The sequence below is a fragment of the Eschscholzia californica genome, unplaced genomic scaffold (assembly GCF_041429995.1).
Source record: "Eschscholzia californica isolate CP2 unplaced genomic scaffold, dmEscCali1.0.p SCAF_6, whole genome shotgun sequence".
Taxonomy (NCBI): Eukaryota; Viridiplantae; Streptophyta; class Magnoliopsida; order Ranunculales; family Papaveraceae; genus Eschscholzia; species Eschscholzia californica.
Window position 1 is genome coordinate 13,079,130 of NW_028238483.1, and position 15,019 is coordinate 13,094,148.

The window sequence follows — 15,019 nt, forward strand, 5'->3', positions numbered from 1 at the left end:
CAATGCTTCTGATTTTTGTCTTCAATGCTATCCTAAATATTTCAGCCGAAACCATGAGACCATTATCTTCTTTGTCTTCAATGCTATCCTAAATATTTCACCTGAATATTTCTGACTTTCTTAACTAATCTTTAATGCTCTCCTAAACCATTACCTTCAAGGTTTCACCCTGAATGTTTCTGTTTTTTTTTTCAAACTTTCTTATATTCCAGGTTTATTTGTTGGCGTTACATAATGGATGGCCTTGAAGAAATAACCAACCTGTCAAACACAGGTTCATTCACGTATGGAAGTAAATTGATATTGTTATGTAAAAACTGAATCCTTGTTGATAACAAGATTCGTATTCTCATTTTCTTTTATGTTTTCCATTCAGTCAAATGCTTTTGAATGTTGGATCAACCGGCCTCTCTGGTGAATGGATGTTTATGTTACTTTCTTTAATACTTCTCTTTTGCTTTTACATCGATTACTTGAATGAATGTTTACTTGAACTACTCAGGGTGGAGCGCGACTTTTTTTGTTCTACCCCTCCTCCTGTAGCTGTAGCACACGCTAGATATGCTCAACAGGAACGACAGCGGTAGTCTACTTTAATACTCCTCATATTTCATAATAATTCATAGTAAACTCATTGATTTCCATTGTACAATCTGGTTTCCTATAAAGTAGTAATTACCCTATTTAGATAAGTGCGTAAATTGTCTTATTTACAGTTAACTCTTTGATTTTCAGTAAACCAACTGGTTTTTAGTAAACAAGATGATTTTCTGTTAACTACATAGTTCTCTAACCATATACCTGCGTAAGCTGTGTTAGTTTTAGTAAAGTCGATGTTTCCCGTAAAATTAGTCTGTTTCGAGTAAACTACCTGGTTTCTAGTAAACTTGATAGTTTCTATTCATATTATTTCCCATTAGATTAGAACTTATCCACTTTTCACTGGACACCTAATGGTTTTTTACAATAAACTCAGTTTCCTGTAAAATAAGAATTACCCTATTCATATATGTTCGTAGTCTTGTTTACAATAAACTCATTGGTTTCCGGTGCACTAACAGGTTTCTGGAAACCAGAAAGTTTTTATGTGAACTAGATTTTCTGGCTATTGACAATTGTTATGTTTCATGCAGTTTCCCACAAGATTTTATATCTCCCTCTTCAACAACTCATGCTGAGGCATCTACTGCGCTCGTTAGGAGTGAACCTCTACGATCAGATAGTTGGCCAGAAATTTTTACATCCATTGGGCAGGAATTTCCCGGAGGTGCTCCTGCGTTTCGACAAGCTCTTAGTCGATATTCCATAAAACATGGATACAATTATAAATTTCTTAAGAATGATCTATCCCGGATAACTTGTATATGCAAAACCCCCAGCTGTGGTTGGACCATTCATGCTGTTGCTCCTCTAAAGTTCCGTTCCATGTTTGTTCTTAAAGCTTTCAACCCTGTCCATACGTGTGATGATTTTGTATTGTCTACTCGTAAGCCTAGGCTGTCTACAGAAGCTGTCAGCCAGTTAATAGCTGATGACATCCGAGAGAATCCTACAAAGAGTACGAAAGACATTATAACATCATTTAAAAAGGATTATGGTATAGCTCTTAGCTAATACTATTCATATAAAGCTCGGAATGGTGTTATTTCTTTAACATATGGTGAAGAAGAGGATTCATATGCGAAGCTCCAGTGGTATGTGGATGCACTATCTCGATCTAACCCAAATAGTCATATTGATCTTCAAGTCGATCCAGTTTCTCGTCGTTTTGTTAGAATTTTTATTGCTCTTGGAGCGAGTATCGAAGGCTACAAGCACTGCCGACCGTTAATATTTGTTGATGGTACCTTTGCCAAAACCAAATACAATGGATGCATACTTGCAGCGGTAGCAAAGAATGGAAACGATGGTACATACGGCCTAGTATAGTTTTCGGAAAACTACCTGATTTTCTGACCACTACCCAGTTTTTTGAAAACTTTCTGGTAAGAAAATAAAATAAATGTTTGTTGCCTACACTGATTCATTACTGATTCATTGCAGGATTGTTTGTTGTTGCCTACGCTGTTGTTGATGTAGAGAACGATCCAAACTGGACATGGTTTTTCTGCAATTTGGGACGAGTTGTCGCTAGTAGTCCAGAGTTGACGTTTATGTCTGATCGGCACCATGGTATTATAAATGCAGTTTCCAACATATTCCCAGAGGCCCACCATTCATATTGTGTATGGCATTTACGCAACAATATGAATTTACGTGTCAAAAATGGTGCCAAGAAGTCTGACTACTTCCAGTCACTAATATTTAAAGCTGCTCGGGCGCTAACTGTTCCAGACTTTCAAAAGTACACTACTGAACTTGTTGTCATGGGCGGCAATGGAGTGCAGTCATTTTTGTACTCTGTCAATCCTAAAAACTGGGCCGATGTATATTTTCCAGGTAATAGGTATGGTTTGATTTGTTCTTCTCTATCGGAGTCTTTCAATTCTTGGGTAAAGGACGAGAGAGTTCTTCCCATTTCGGTCATGCTCGATATGTTGCGGGTAAAAATAATGAACATGATGAACGATCGAAGGATTGAATCGGCCTCCTGGAACTCATTCCTATGCCCAAAAGTCAATGAGACAATGAAGTCCAGATTTAATGTTGCTTGCAGTTGGAAATGTCTTCAGTCTTCTGAATTCAAATATGAAGTTATGTCGAACCCCAGCCACTCCGTTGATCTTGCTAATCTGACTTGCTCATGTCGTAAGTGGCAAGTTCAAGGTATTCCATGTGAACATGCTATCTTGTGTATTAAAGTGCATGGAGGTGATTCCTCAAAGTTTTTTGATCCTGCTGTCACAACGGACGCTTATTGTAAGACCTACAGTCTTTCAATCAACCCTGTCCCTACTTTTGATGCACCAAAGTCTTTCGATAAAGCCAACATGATACTTCCTCCCTTAACCAAGAAGCGTCCCGGGAGACCGCGAACTGTTAGGATTGAAAGTGCCGGGAACTTTCGGAAAAGACAGAGGGTATGTGGTCGATGTAAACAACTTTGTTATCACAGTAGTGCTTCGTGCAACCAACCTATTTAGTGGTTGTAAATGTTCTTCATTTGAGCTGGGGAAGAGTGTGCACCGAGCATTCTACAATTTTGAATAGCTTCTACAGTGTTAAAGTTTTTCAGATTATGAAGATAGTCTGTGTTTTTGTTAACATTCTGCTGTTCTTTTTTTGTGTAACTTATGTGCCACATAAGTTAGTAAATTTAGTAATGTGTTGGACATTGAACTGTTTCCTGGAATTTTGTAAATGTACTGTCTCTATGTCTCTAGGTTTCCTTCATTGTTTCTAGTGAATCTGGTAAATGTACTAAAGTGAAGCTTGTAAATGTACTGTCTCTATGTTTTGAGTTTCCAATCTATGCCTATGTTTTTGTTAACATTTTGCTCTCCCTTTCTTGTGTAAATAATGTGTCATATAAGTTAGTTATTTAGTTCCACCAACCTATGTTTTTTAGGATTCTATCTTGTTTCCAGTAAATTTATAAATGTGTTGGACATTGAACTGTTTCCTGAAATTTTGTAAATGTACTGTCTCTATGTTTCCATCTACAACCTATGCCAGTGAATCTGGTAATGTGTTGGACATTGAACATTATTTGTGTACTAAAGTGAAGCTTGTAAATTTACTGTCTCTATGTTTTGAGTTTTGCAATTTATGTTTAAAGTAAATTTAGTAGTGTATTGGACATTGAATTGTTTCCGAGAATATGTTGTAGTTAGACACTTTTGAACTTCGATTAATGAACTTAACAAAACAATGATCCAAATATGTCAATGTTCTAAGTGACAAACCATTAATATTTCAAACACTTAATATTTCAAACACATAAACTTTTAGATATTTAAATTTTTAGTTTTCTTCTGCAATACTCCTCCTCCATCCGTCCTTTGACTCCTCCAAAATTTGGTAGGTTACTTCTGCCCTCTTTCTCCTTGCTCTGTCTTCATATTGTTCCTTTTGCGAGCACTTTGGCGGGTAATTATGCTTGATGCTTTCGAGAAATATATCTTCCATCTTTATCATAACGTAGAGACCGCAATCAGGACTGTTTGTTTTTAAAATTTGAGGAACACACAGTTAGTTTCATGTACGGAATAACATAGTACTGTAATGGTCCAAAATCTGGGCTCGCCTGTCCCCTTGTTGGGGGCATTCAACATCTTTAATGAATGGGATTTTTGAGGCAATTTTTTTCCTTCCGCACTTCATCTTTATCATCTTTGCTGCCAGGATTTCTGCTAATTCTTTTGCATTGTAGTTACATCTGTTTCCCAGGTCGATGTCACGAAGTAAGGAGTTGAAGTGCGTCCATTCGTTCTCCTCAAAATCATACACCAACAAAGTCCAGTGATGGCCCTCCAAAGAGTCATCAGTGGATGCTGAATTAAGTGGAACACACAACATTGCTGTATGATCTTTGATGAAGTGCTGCTTAATCCGATCATCTAAATTAGCTTTGATTGTTCTTTCACTGCGCTTCTGCCTTATCATTGTCTGCATTGTGTCATTTTTAGTTTACTATTGAATTCACAAAATCCTCTTTAAATTTATTAAAGTAATGGCTAAGAAACTTACAAATAGCAACGATGATAGGAATAGCACTTCACGGTCGATGTTCGAATCTGCCAACATTAAGCTGTCTGCAAACCAATCAATTATTTGAGAGTCACAGCCTCTATTCATCATCAGCTCGTCTAAATCTTTTGCTGTTAGGCAGTGATGTTGTTCCTTGTTCCAGACATCGAGGTTGTAGAAGACAAAGTACAATTCATTAGTCACTCAGAATAATTAACTAGAAACTGGCTAGTTTACTAACCACAAACCAGTTTACCCGGAACCCTCCTGTGTTCCAGACACACACTAATTTTCTATCTGAAAAAAAAATTATGAACCAAAAAAATTATGAAGGAATAGATAATACCTTGTCCATCCACTTTTCATGAACTCTTCCATCAATGGTTTTTCATTCTCTTTCACATATGGCCATATCCCCCCTATTCTCCAGTTACTCAATTTCACACGGGGTTCTTTCTTCAGTATAATCATCTCCAAATCAATAACCGGGACTTCACTTGTCCCTTTTTCCGTTCTCCTCCTCACCTTTGGATTATTCTTAATCCTCTTCACAAGTGATGTTGGTACTGGCGAAGACCCTTTCCCTTTTTTGGATGCTACTCTTTTGGGAGGACTTACATGGGGTGATTGATATTTTCTCATGTTTGCGGACACTTCTTCCACTGATTGTCTTCCCATTTCAGCGATATAGTCGAAATTTTGGGCCTTGGGTGTACACTCTTCATCTTCTTCAATCTGCACGGGAGACTTTTTTGGTGGAGTCCACTCAATTAGTTGAGTCTGGAGTTCCATGTTGAGATCAAAACTAGGATAATCAAAACTAGGATAATCATTAGTTGAGAGAAAACCTACCTTTGAAATGAAATCAGGTGAAAGAGGGCTGAACTTAAATCGAGTGAAAGAGGGCTGAGACGAGAGAGAGAAAACCGTTCCTTCTTGGCTTCTGTTTATGAACTGAAATCAGGTGAAAGAGGTCTGATTTTAGAGGGATTTTATGGCTTCTAGTTCTTTAATGGCTGGTGGTGGAGAAGTTAATAGAAGAAGAGGGATTTTGAGAGAGGGAACGGTTTCTGAGTGATGGAGAAGTTAATAGAAGAAGAGTGAACATTTTGCCGGAGTAAAGGCGTGGGAGAGAGAGAGAGTGATGGAGATGGGACGCCTCCACCTGCAACTGTCACATCGGGCCGAATTTTTCAGGTTTTTTCGCGTTTCCCGGGCAATTTGAGTGGCAACTATCGTAAATATTGAGTGGCACGAATCGTAATTTTTGAGTGGCACGAATTGTAATTTGTTAATAAAGTAAGGGTATTTGGTTTCTCCAAATTCAGATCTGACACAGAGGACCTCTTTTACATTTTTTCCCAACTTTGGATCGGGCCCTTATTTTGGGCTTAACTTTGGGCCTTTCATCCATTCCCGGAAGATCATCTAGTCCGGTCCAATTAGGGATCATCTAGTCCGGTCCAATTAGGGATCGTAATGCTTAGCTAGAAGCTGCTTACGATCAACGGATCACTTCAGTAATCCGCGACTAACATAGACCGGATCCTACAACGGGTTACACCAAAAAGTGGTAGCTTGGTCGGAGAGAGTTGACTCGTGGGAGCTTGCTTATAGATGGATATGATCCACTCTGATACTGCTAAAAAGATAGAAAAGAATCGGGCTCGAAAGGAAAGTCTGAAAAAGGGCAAAACCCACTTTTAAGGGCAACCAAGGGATTCCCATAGAGGAAGATCCCTGGACGGCCACTTAAGGGGTATGAGCCGGATAGACTAAGCCCATTAAGGGCTAGTCTGGCCGGCCATAGCATGAGGAAACCCTAATTAGGGTTTTATCCCTAATTAGGAGTTTCAGTTAGATTAAACTCTAACTTGTGCTTATCTTTTCTGAGAGACTTTTAGAATTCCTTATTTGAGTAGGACTCTACTAAGATAATGCCTATATACGGACCAGTTATGAGAACAGAAAAGGTGTGGATTTTTCTCAGGAGAAAACTTCACCTCTCTCACAATATACGGCTAATTAGAGAGAGTGGGTTTTAGAGAAAAAGCTCCCAATCTATCTATGGAGTCAAAAGAAGAATGGTTCTTCTTCTCAACCTTCAATGGAGTTCTAAAAAAAAACAAAGAAGGGAGATCAAGTTATTTACTCGGGTGTCTCAAGTAAAGGAGCTACATATGAAGCTCTCATCTTCTTCGGGTTAAAGTTAATGGAATCTAGTTAATGGGAAAGCAAATCCAGGTATTCTTCTTTCAGTTTCTAGTTCATTATTAGTTCATGCATATGATCCTGGTGGATTCTTATTAGGGTTCTATATAAACACTCTTAGGGCAGAGAATAAGGTGTGGAATTTCTCTCTAAGCTTTCTTACTCTACCACATCAAGTAGAGAGGAGAAAGTGAGCTAATTCCCAAGCTATCTTCTAATCAAGCAAGAAGAAGGTCTTCTTATTATCCAACCACCAATGGTGTGCTAGCTATACAACAAGGTGGGAGATCAAATTGATTGCTCGTGTCCCAAGTAGAGGAGCTACAATTGAAGCTCTTGGTCTTCTTCAATCAATTCAACTAGTTCGAGGGAAAAGCGATTAAGGTAATCTACTATCTCCATTAGATTAATTACTAGTTTTGCATGTGATCCTGGGGATACTAGTGTAGACATTAGATGTCTTATTTCCGCTATAAACACTAGTATAAGGGTATAAAACCCTACAGTGGCGTCAGAGCCTCTTGCAATTAACTAGTTTTTGCTAAGAATCGAACTAGTTCATATTAGATATGATTGATAATTTGATAAATTAAGTTTATAAAAGTATTTTAAAAGTGTTTTAAAATTATTTAAACTCACAATTTGATATTATTGAATGGGATTCAATGAATTTCAAATTGAGAATCAAATTGACGATTAAGTGTTTTAAAAGACTCAATTTGATTGAATTTCAAACTAATCTATGCTTGATTAAGTTGATAGTTATGCTTAAAAGGTTTTAAAACATAAAATTTGATTAATTTTGAATTGGATTCAAAGATTCTTCAAATTGATTTCAAAATTGTTCTTTGAAAAGTTTCAAAAACCTAGATTTTGATCCAAAATTGGTTTGATTAAGAGTTGTTTTTAAGTTTTGGAAACTTTTGAAAAACAAAAATTTGGAATTTTAGAAGTGTTCTAAAAAGATTAGTTTTGAGTTTAGGAAACTCCCAAAACAAATTTGGAAAAATTTAAAAGTTTCTAAAAGTTTTGAAAAATTTTAGAAGTGTTCTAAAAGGAATTTCAAAATTTTGAGGAAAATTTTAAAATTGGAAAATAGCAACTTAGAGTTGCATAAGAAATTTTTTTTTTTTGGAAACTAGGGTTTTGAAAAACCCTAGTGTCCGGCCAGGAAGCTTCCTGGCCGGACCAGAAGCTCCTGGATGCGTCCTCTGGACGCGTCCAGAGCAGCTGTTGAGACGCGTCTAGGACGCGACCAGCAGCTGCGACAGAAGCTTCTGGACGCGTCTTGAAGACGCAACCAGCAGCTGCGACAGAAGCTTCTGGACGCGTCTTGAAGACGCGTCCAGAGCAGCTGTTGGGACGCGTCTTGGAGACGCTACCAGCAGCTGCGGAGGGAGCTTCCTGGACGCGTCTAGGACGCGTCCAGAGCACTCGACCAGACGCGTCTGGGTGTCTCGGACTAGTCCGAGACACCTAGTGTTGGTCCGGTCCAGCACCAGACACGTCTAGGACGCGTCTGGTACATGGACTAGCGTCCTGGCTCCGGCCTGGACGAGACCAGGCCTTGATAGGCCTCGGCCAGGACATGCCGGCCCTATGGGCCGTGCTATGTCCGGACCTTGTCCGAGCCCTTTTTGGGCTTGGGCCGGGACTTGTCTAGGACTTGTCCCGGGCTTTTTCGAGGCTTTTCGGACCACGAAAAGGGACCATCATTCGAGTGGGAGTTTTTGCCAAAATTTCTTCCGATTCCAACCAAATAATTCTAAAATCAATCCGGGCCATCCAAGGGCCCAAGACGGATTTCTCTTTAAATTGATTTATGAAATCATTAAGAATCGAACCAATATTTTTTCCGAAATTGACCCGGGCTTTCTCAAGCCCAAAACGGAGTTTTTCTTAAAGTTGATTTTAGAAATCATAAGAGATAAAACGAGAACGCACCATTAGTCGAATTCTTCGAATTTAGACTTAAAGTAGGTCATATGACATGTGATGTCAACAAAAGTATCTCCCAAGATAATCATGCATATATAATTCTTAGCCTTGATATATTATATGATTGCATGTGTTGTGAATGCGGGAAACTAGTATGGCCATAGATTTATATCTTTATTCTTGTTTTAAGCACGGATGGGTGCATGCTTTGTAATTAATTTTAATTTCAAGTTTATACGATCTGCGAATCGTTAGAGTCTTGTAATTAGAGTTTAGGGTCAATGAGTCCATTGAAGAAAACTCAAGGATGGAATCCAAAGGCGAGTGGGAGAAATCAATGGAGGTTCAAAGATGGAGATCTAGACGAACCAAAAGGCGAAACAAGAAGAAAACCAAAGGAGATTAAATCTTCTAGGTTAGGGGCCATACTAGGATCCATATCTGCCTGATTTACTTTCTCGCGCGCATTTACTTACTTTTTACGCTTTATGTCGTGGGTGTTAGTTAGGCTAAATAGTTCACTATAACAAACGCCAGACTAGCGTAAAAGTCCCCAAAACGTAATCTTGAGTAATCGCCTATCCAGATTAAGACACTCGTTGCGCCCTTGTTCGAGGAAGGTGGGTCGGCCTTCGCAGAGTACCTCCTCTACCTTGGGACAATGCGGGTAGGTCTATAGAAGAGGCCTACACGTCTAAATGGTTCTACTCAACGAGATCAGCAAGAGAGTCTTGGATACTCGAGGCAAAAGGATAGATTAGTCATTCATTAATGAAATCTATCAACCAAGAGTCATAAGGTATGATCAGTGAAGTAGTTCACTCACCCGGAACGACGGAGTCAAAGGGTAGGGCCTTCGTCCGCTTTACTCCGAAGAACTAGGGTCTTGGAATCACTTATTCAATCGGGGACGATTTTATTGAATAATGTGGGAAAACTAAGTTTTTTCAAAAACGATAACGAGTTTTAAAACTTTGCCATTTCTTTATGTAGTTTTAAGATGACACAAACGATTTCAACATTGAATCACACCTAAGGGAGGTGTTGATCCACTTCCTAGAATGGAAGAATGAATCCGAGAATAGTTCTCAGATTCAAAAGGAAGGTCACTAGAATACCCAATCCCAATGTTGACTCATACAAGAGAAGGTCAAAAGCCATTTGCAAGCAATCGTATAACATTCTCTTTGGAAGAGTAATGAATGCTAGCATAACCATTAAGACAAACTAAGGAAGAAATTCCTACAGAAGTCATAAATGGAGAGGTACGAGACCTCCAAGGCAATCTGAAAGAATCTAAGAAAGAGATCTTGAGATTCAAAAGGGCAAAAGGATCAGTCAAGTGAGACAAACATTTGATCAAAGAAAAACAGTTGCCGAGTACATGATCAAGAGTATTCCTCATTACTGTGAATGTTTCTAAAACAATGGCTAGACCATTTAAAAGGAAACTACCTTTAGCACCTGGAGGACAAAAGGAATGGAATTATGAATTCCGGTTTCGTATCCTTGCTAACAAAGTTAAAAACAAGTATCGTAAAATTCCTTCATCAGGTATTTAAGTCCAGATGAGCGGCTCAGTGGAAGCTTAAGGGAATTACATACTTGACTGAAAGAAGTAAAGATCCAAGAGGGAGCAGAAGCAGTAATGCTAGGGATGCTGAAAGGGATCAAAGTCTTCTTTTAGACACTGATCTAGCTTAGAACTTAATAGTGATTATTTTGTTCTTCTAGAAACATATGATGTTTTAAACCAGTGGTAAAATTAACTGAAGGTTAACATTGATAATGGCTAAAATCAAGAGATTCAAACTCATTAAACTTCAGCATTGTCAATTAGGTCTTAAGGACTGAATTGACAAAGTCACCCTTTTCAAAAGGCATAGAGACTGGTAATCTATTAGGACTCATACAGTGTTATGCAGACCTATAAATTTACTTGCAGAAGCTAACGAGAGAAACTTCAAATACGTACTCTGACAACTTCATGAAGTATGGAAACGTACAAATCATAAAGTATAAGTCGGAATGTTTGAAAGGTTCAAACAAAGTACAAACCGAAGTAAAAGAATCATTTTGACAAGAGAGTTTAAGTCATCCGATTAGATTGGAGTGGTAAAAACTTGAGTCAAATACTTGATAACCATCAAAGGAGTTGAGAAACCGTTTCCCAACTCGCTTCATGGAACACATCTGAGGGATGGTGGATTCAGTGGGAGTAATCGAACATTGCTATGCATAATTCGATCAAAGATGGGTTTAAGCCAGTCTTCCGAATATTTTTGTGCATATTCTAGAAACGATTGTTTTCACACCTACCAAAATTCCGTCTAAAGCTAAAATTTGTAAAAGCGTTACAAAACTAGCTAATATCTGACGCAATTTCTTTTGAAAGAAATTTGGGCTTCTTCCATAACCAATCAAGAGAACAAAGTGTTTGTTGCTCATGATAGTATTCTTCTAATAATTAGCACTAATTATTACAAGAATAAGTGGGAGAAAAGTACAAGTCGATTTAATTCGATCATGAGAAAAATCATGGAGGGTCATGAAGAACAATCATGAAACTTGTACAAGACGATTAAATTCGACCAAGAGCAACAAACTGCGGCTCCTCGAAAAAAGGAAAGGTTAAAGATATGATCTTGTAAACCCACCGCACAAAAGCGAATGTCATTTGCAGGAGAACTCTCAAAGAGAGTGAAAGTGTATCTAAAGGAATATCTCAAAGTAGTTGAGAAAATTCCAAATTGTTGTTCAAAAGCCCTGAAAGATCAAAATAAAATCTTAAAGACTCAGAAAATAAAGGTTATTTCTGAAGAGATAAAAGACTTGCGCAGAAACGGAAACTGACTCTAGATTTTGGCTAGAAGCCAAAATCATCGTGGAATCCATATCTCGTCAAGACATGAAGCTTGATAATTTAAGTCAACAGAAGACCTAAATTGGTTTTCCAAAGTAGAAAACTTAGAAGGATGGAAACATTCATGTTTCCCGAAACGAGACAAGAAGAATAAAGATTCTTCCAATCAAGTTATGTCCACATGCATGCTTCAAAAATCTATCAACGGATTAAAAGCACGCAAGAGTTAGAATCTTCGATTCAAAAGGCAATCAAAGAAGTTTGATTCCTGAGGAATGAAGAAAATCTTGAATCACGAGTTTCAAGAAGGTAAGTGGGAGAAACAAACCTTCCAGGTCCGTATGCAGAGTACATACAAAAGATTGAGTACGACATAAGGTGTTGTATAACAGTAACGAACTGACTCAATAAAGGACCACACACAAAAGGATAAAATGCCATTTTGGGCATCTGAAGATCTATAAGCATAGATCAAAAGGATGATAGGATTAGAGAGACTCAGTACGCTGAGATGCTTGAGATCCGAAACAGAAAATCTAAGACTCGGAAAGTCTAAAAGATTTCGACCCAAAAACTCATGACAGAGGGCGTTGCAAAACTCGGAGTCTGAAAAGACACCGATGAGCTAGCACGCATGAGAGAGACATTTATGTTCGAAAACATAAAGTCAATCATGTTGGACATGATTAGCATCTAAACATCCGAATTCGGATTGGAAAACCGAAACACTACTTAGTACATCCTAGAAGGCTAAAGGATGAAGTAGTACAAAAGTTGAACATGTCATCGAAGCAAACTTCCAGACATGGAAGGAAAGTAGGCTAAAAGTGTTTTAAGCCGGGAACTGTTGCAAATACTACATAAAGAATTAAAAGCCTTAACTCTAGTAAAAGTTACTAGATATTATCAAGGTTGAAGTTAGCAATCTTCAAATTAATTGATAATAAGCAAAGTTTAAAACTGACTACCACGGTAGTCAAACTAAACTGTCACCTAAGACATAGTATGAGATTCATACACAGTCTAAGGCATGAGGTATAATTTTAAACCTCGACAAGTAAAATTGAGTGGGTAAAAGGAGTTTTACGGAAGAGGCTCAGATTTACAACTCTTGTTATCAGAAATAATAGAGTTATTTCACAAGTCGTCTAAATTTGGTTTAGTATTTAAACGACAGTCCATTGATGATAAAACATTCCGAATAGGTTTGTCAGATACGTGATCTGATGAATGAAACCCTATTAAGTGAACTTGGAATATTTATTATCGAATCCCTGGTCCAGGTCATTGCATGGACAACAATGACTCACGAAGACTAGCACGGGAGTCGATGGAATAGCGCAGTTTCATGGGCTATAGGAATAGTATATTCTATTCGACTACGTGGGTGTGTAAAAGGTTTATACACTGGATAACCCTCAAAATGAGAAGTACATCACCCGTGATGAACGTCAATACTTCTCATAAAGACAATTGGAGAGATTCCTCAAAACATGAGTGCTCCACTCATCTTATGTAAGGAATGACCGACTTTGGTTCCGTTAAACGCCGCGCCGTAAAAGGAGGTTATAAAGGCGGATACTGGGAAGGACAGGATAGACATGAAGTTAAGTGGGAGTGCAAGAATGGATTGTGTCACCCTAATCACATTAGGTACAAAGTGTCTCAAGGCCACTTGATGAGTAGCAACTGAAAATGCGTGGCCGCGCTCAAACGGATTAAAAGTTAATCGTTTGTCTTTTACAGTTGTACTCGGATATCAAGAAAGTCTGGATGACGTGACGTATCAGATGGGATACTAAATTGACACGGGAATCGAGGCATTGCACTTGTTCTAAGTCCAAGTGGGAGTCTGAAGGAGTTGAAGGAGATGTCCTTCAACCAAGGTGACAATGCGAACAATTTGTCGGATAGGACAATTGATGTGGAAGATCATCAAGTCCGATTGATTTAGGGATCGTAGAGTTGTAGCTAGAGACCAACTACGATCGTCGAATTACGAAGTAATTCGCGGCTAACTTCGATCGGATCCTACAACGGGTTACACATAAGAGTGACAAATTGATCTAGGATATGACTAGTGGGAGTGAGATATAATCATGGGAGTGTCCCATAAACATATCTCATAGGCCTAAAAAGGAATTAGGCAAAGATAGTACAAAAAGGCCAAAAACAGGGTTTTTGGGCCTAGGCCGATTCGGGCACTTTTAGGGCTCGGATTGGGCTGATTTTTGGAGGGAATTGAGAAAATACCAATAGTTGCCATTTTCGACTATTTCCCTAAATCTTATTCTAAAGGGTGTTTTAGGAAACCTAAAAGGAGGTGGATTCTTATTAGGGTTCTATATAAACACTCTTAGGGCAGAGAATAAGGTGTGGAATTTCTCTCTAAGCTTTCTTACTCTACCACATCAAGTAGAGAGGAGAAAGTGAGTTAATTCCCAAGCTATCTTCTAATCAAGCAAGAAGAAGGTCTTCTTATTATCCAACCACCATTGGTGTGCTAGCTATACAACAAGGTGGGAGATCAAATTGATTGCTCGTGTCCCAAGTAGAGGAGCTACAATTGAAGCTCTTGGTCTTCTTCAATCAATTCAACTAGTTCGAGGGAAAAGCGATTAAGGTAATCTACTATCTTCATTAGATTAATTACTAGTTTTGCATGTGATCCTGGGGATACTAGTGTAGACATTAGATGTCTTATTTCCGCTATAAACACTAGTATAAGGGTATAAAACCCTACACATGCATATGATCCTGGTTAACTAGTGTTAAACATATGATGTTTGAGATTCCGCTTACAATACTAGTTAGATGATTAGTATGTATTAGATACGTACAAAACCCAACAGTGGCATCACGAGCCATTTGCATGTAACAAGTTTTGGCTAGAAGGTATTAGATTCAATAGATTAGTTTGAATAGAGATTCGAACATGTTTTGGTTAGTTTAAATTAGATTTATATGTAATCAAAACATGGTTTTGAAAGGGTTTCAAAGCCTAGTATCCTTGGATTTTGAGTTTGTTGAAAAGAGTTTTCGAAAACTAAAGTTCTAGGGTTTTGGATTTTTGACTTAGAGTTGAAAACCCACTGTTTTTTATGAGTTCATCATAAAAAACAACAGCTAACAGTAGCAGCTATGGCAGAAAATAGGAGGAAGATGATAGAATTTAGGATTTCCTAAAGACTAGCTGTCCCGGCCAAGTTGGCCGGACGCGTCCAGGATGCGCTCCAGACGCGTCCAGGACAGGGAAACCCAGTCAGACCCGGACTAGGTGTCCCATCCTCCGTGGACCGGGAATCCTAGTCCGTCTAGGACTAGGATGCGCGTCCCGACCTTCTCGGACTAGGAGTCCGAGAAGCACGTCCTTGAAAA

General features: G+C 38.5%; 2 protein-coding genes across 2 annotated transcripts; both read left to right on the top strand.

Annotated features, from left to right (window-relative positions):
* The first annotated feature begins 217 nt into the window (after positions 1–217).
* LOC147531804 (uncharacterized) lies at positions 218–3,430 on the top strand. Its single transcript, XM_086649031.1, has 4 exons — positions 218–284; positions 377–583; positions 1,134–1,909; positions 2,044–3,430. The coding sequence occupies exons 1-3, from the start codon at positions 235–237 to the stop codon at positions 1,612–1,614; spliced, it is 738 nt and encodes a 245-aa protein (XP_086505157.1). The 5' UTR covers positions 218–234; the 3' UTR covers positions 1,615–1,909; positions 2,044–3,430.
* Positions 1,658–3,083, top strand: LOC147531805 (uncharacterized). The gene is made up of 2 exons (XM_086649838.1): positions 1,658–1,694; positions 2,044–3,083. The coding sequence occupies exons 1-2, from the start codon at positions 1,658–1,660 to the stop codon at positions 3,081–3,083; spliced, it is 1,077 nt and encodes a 358-aa protein (XP_086505964.1).
* Positions 3,431–15,019: the final 11,589 nt, after the last annotated feature.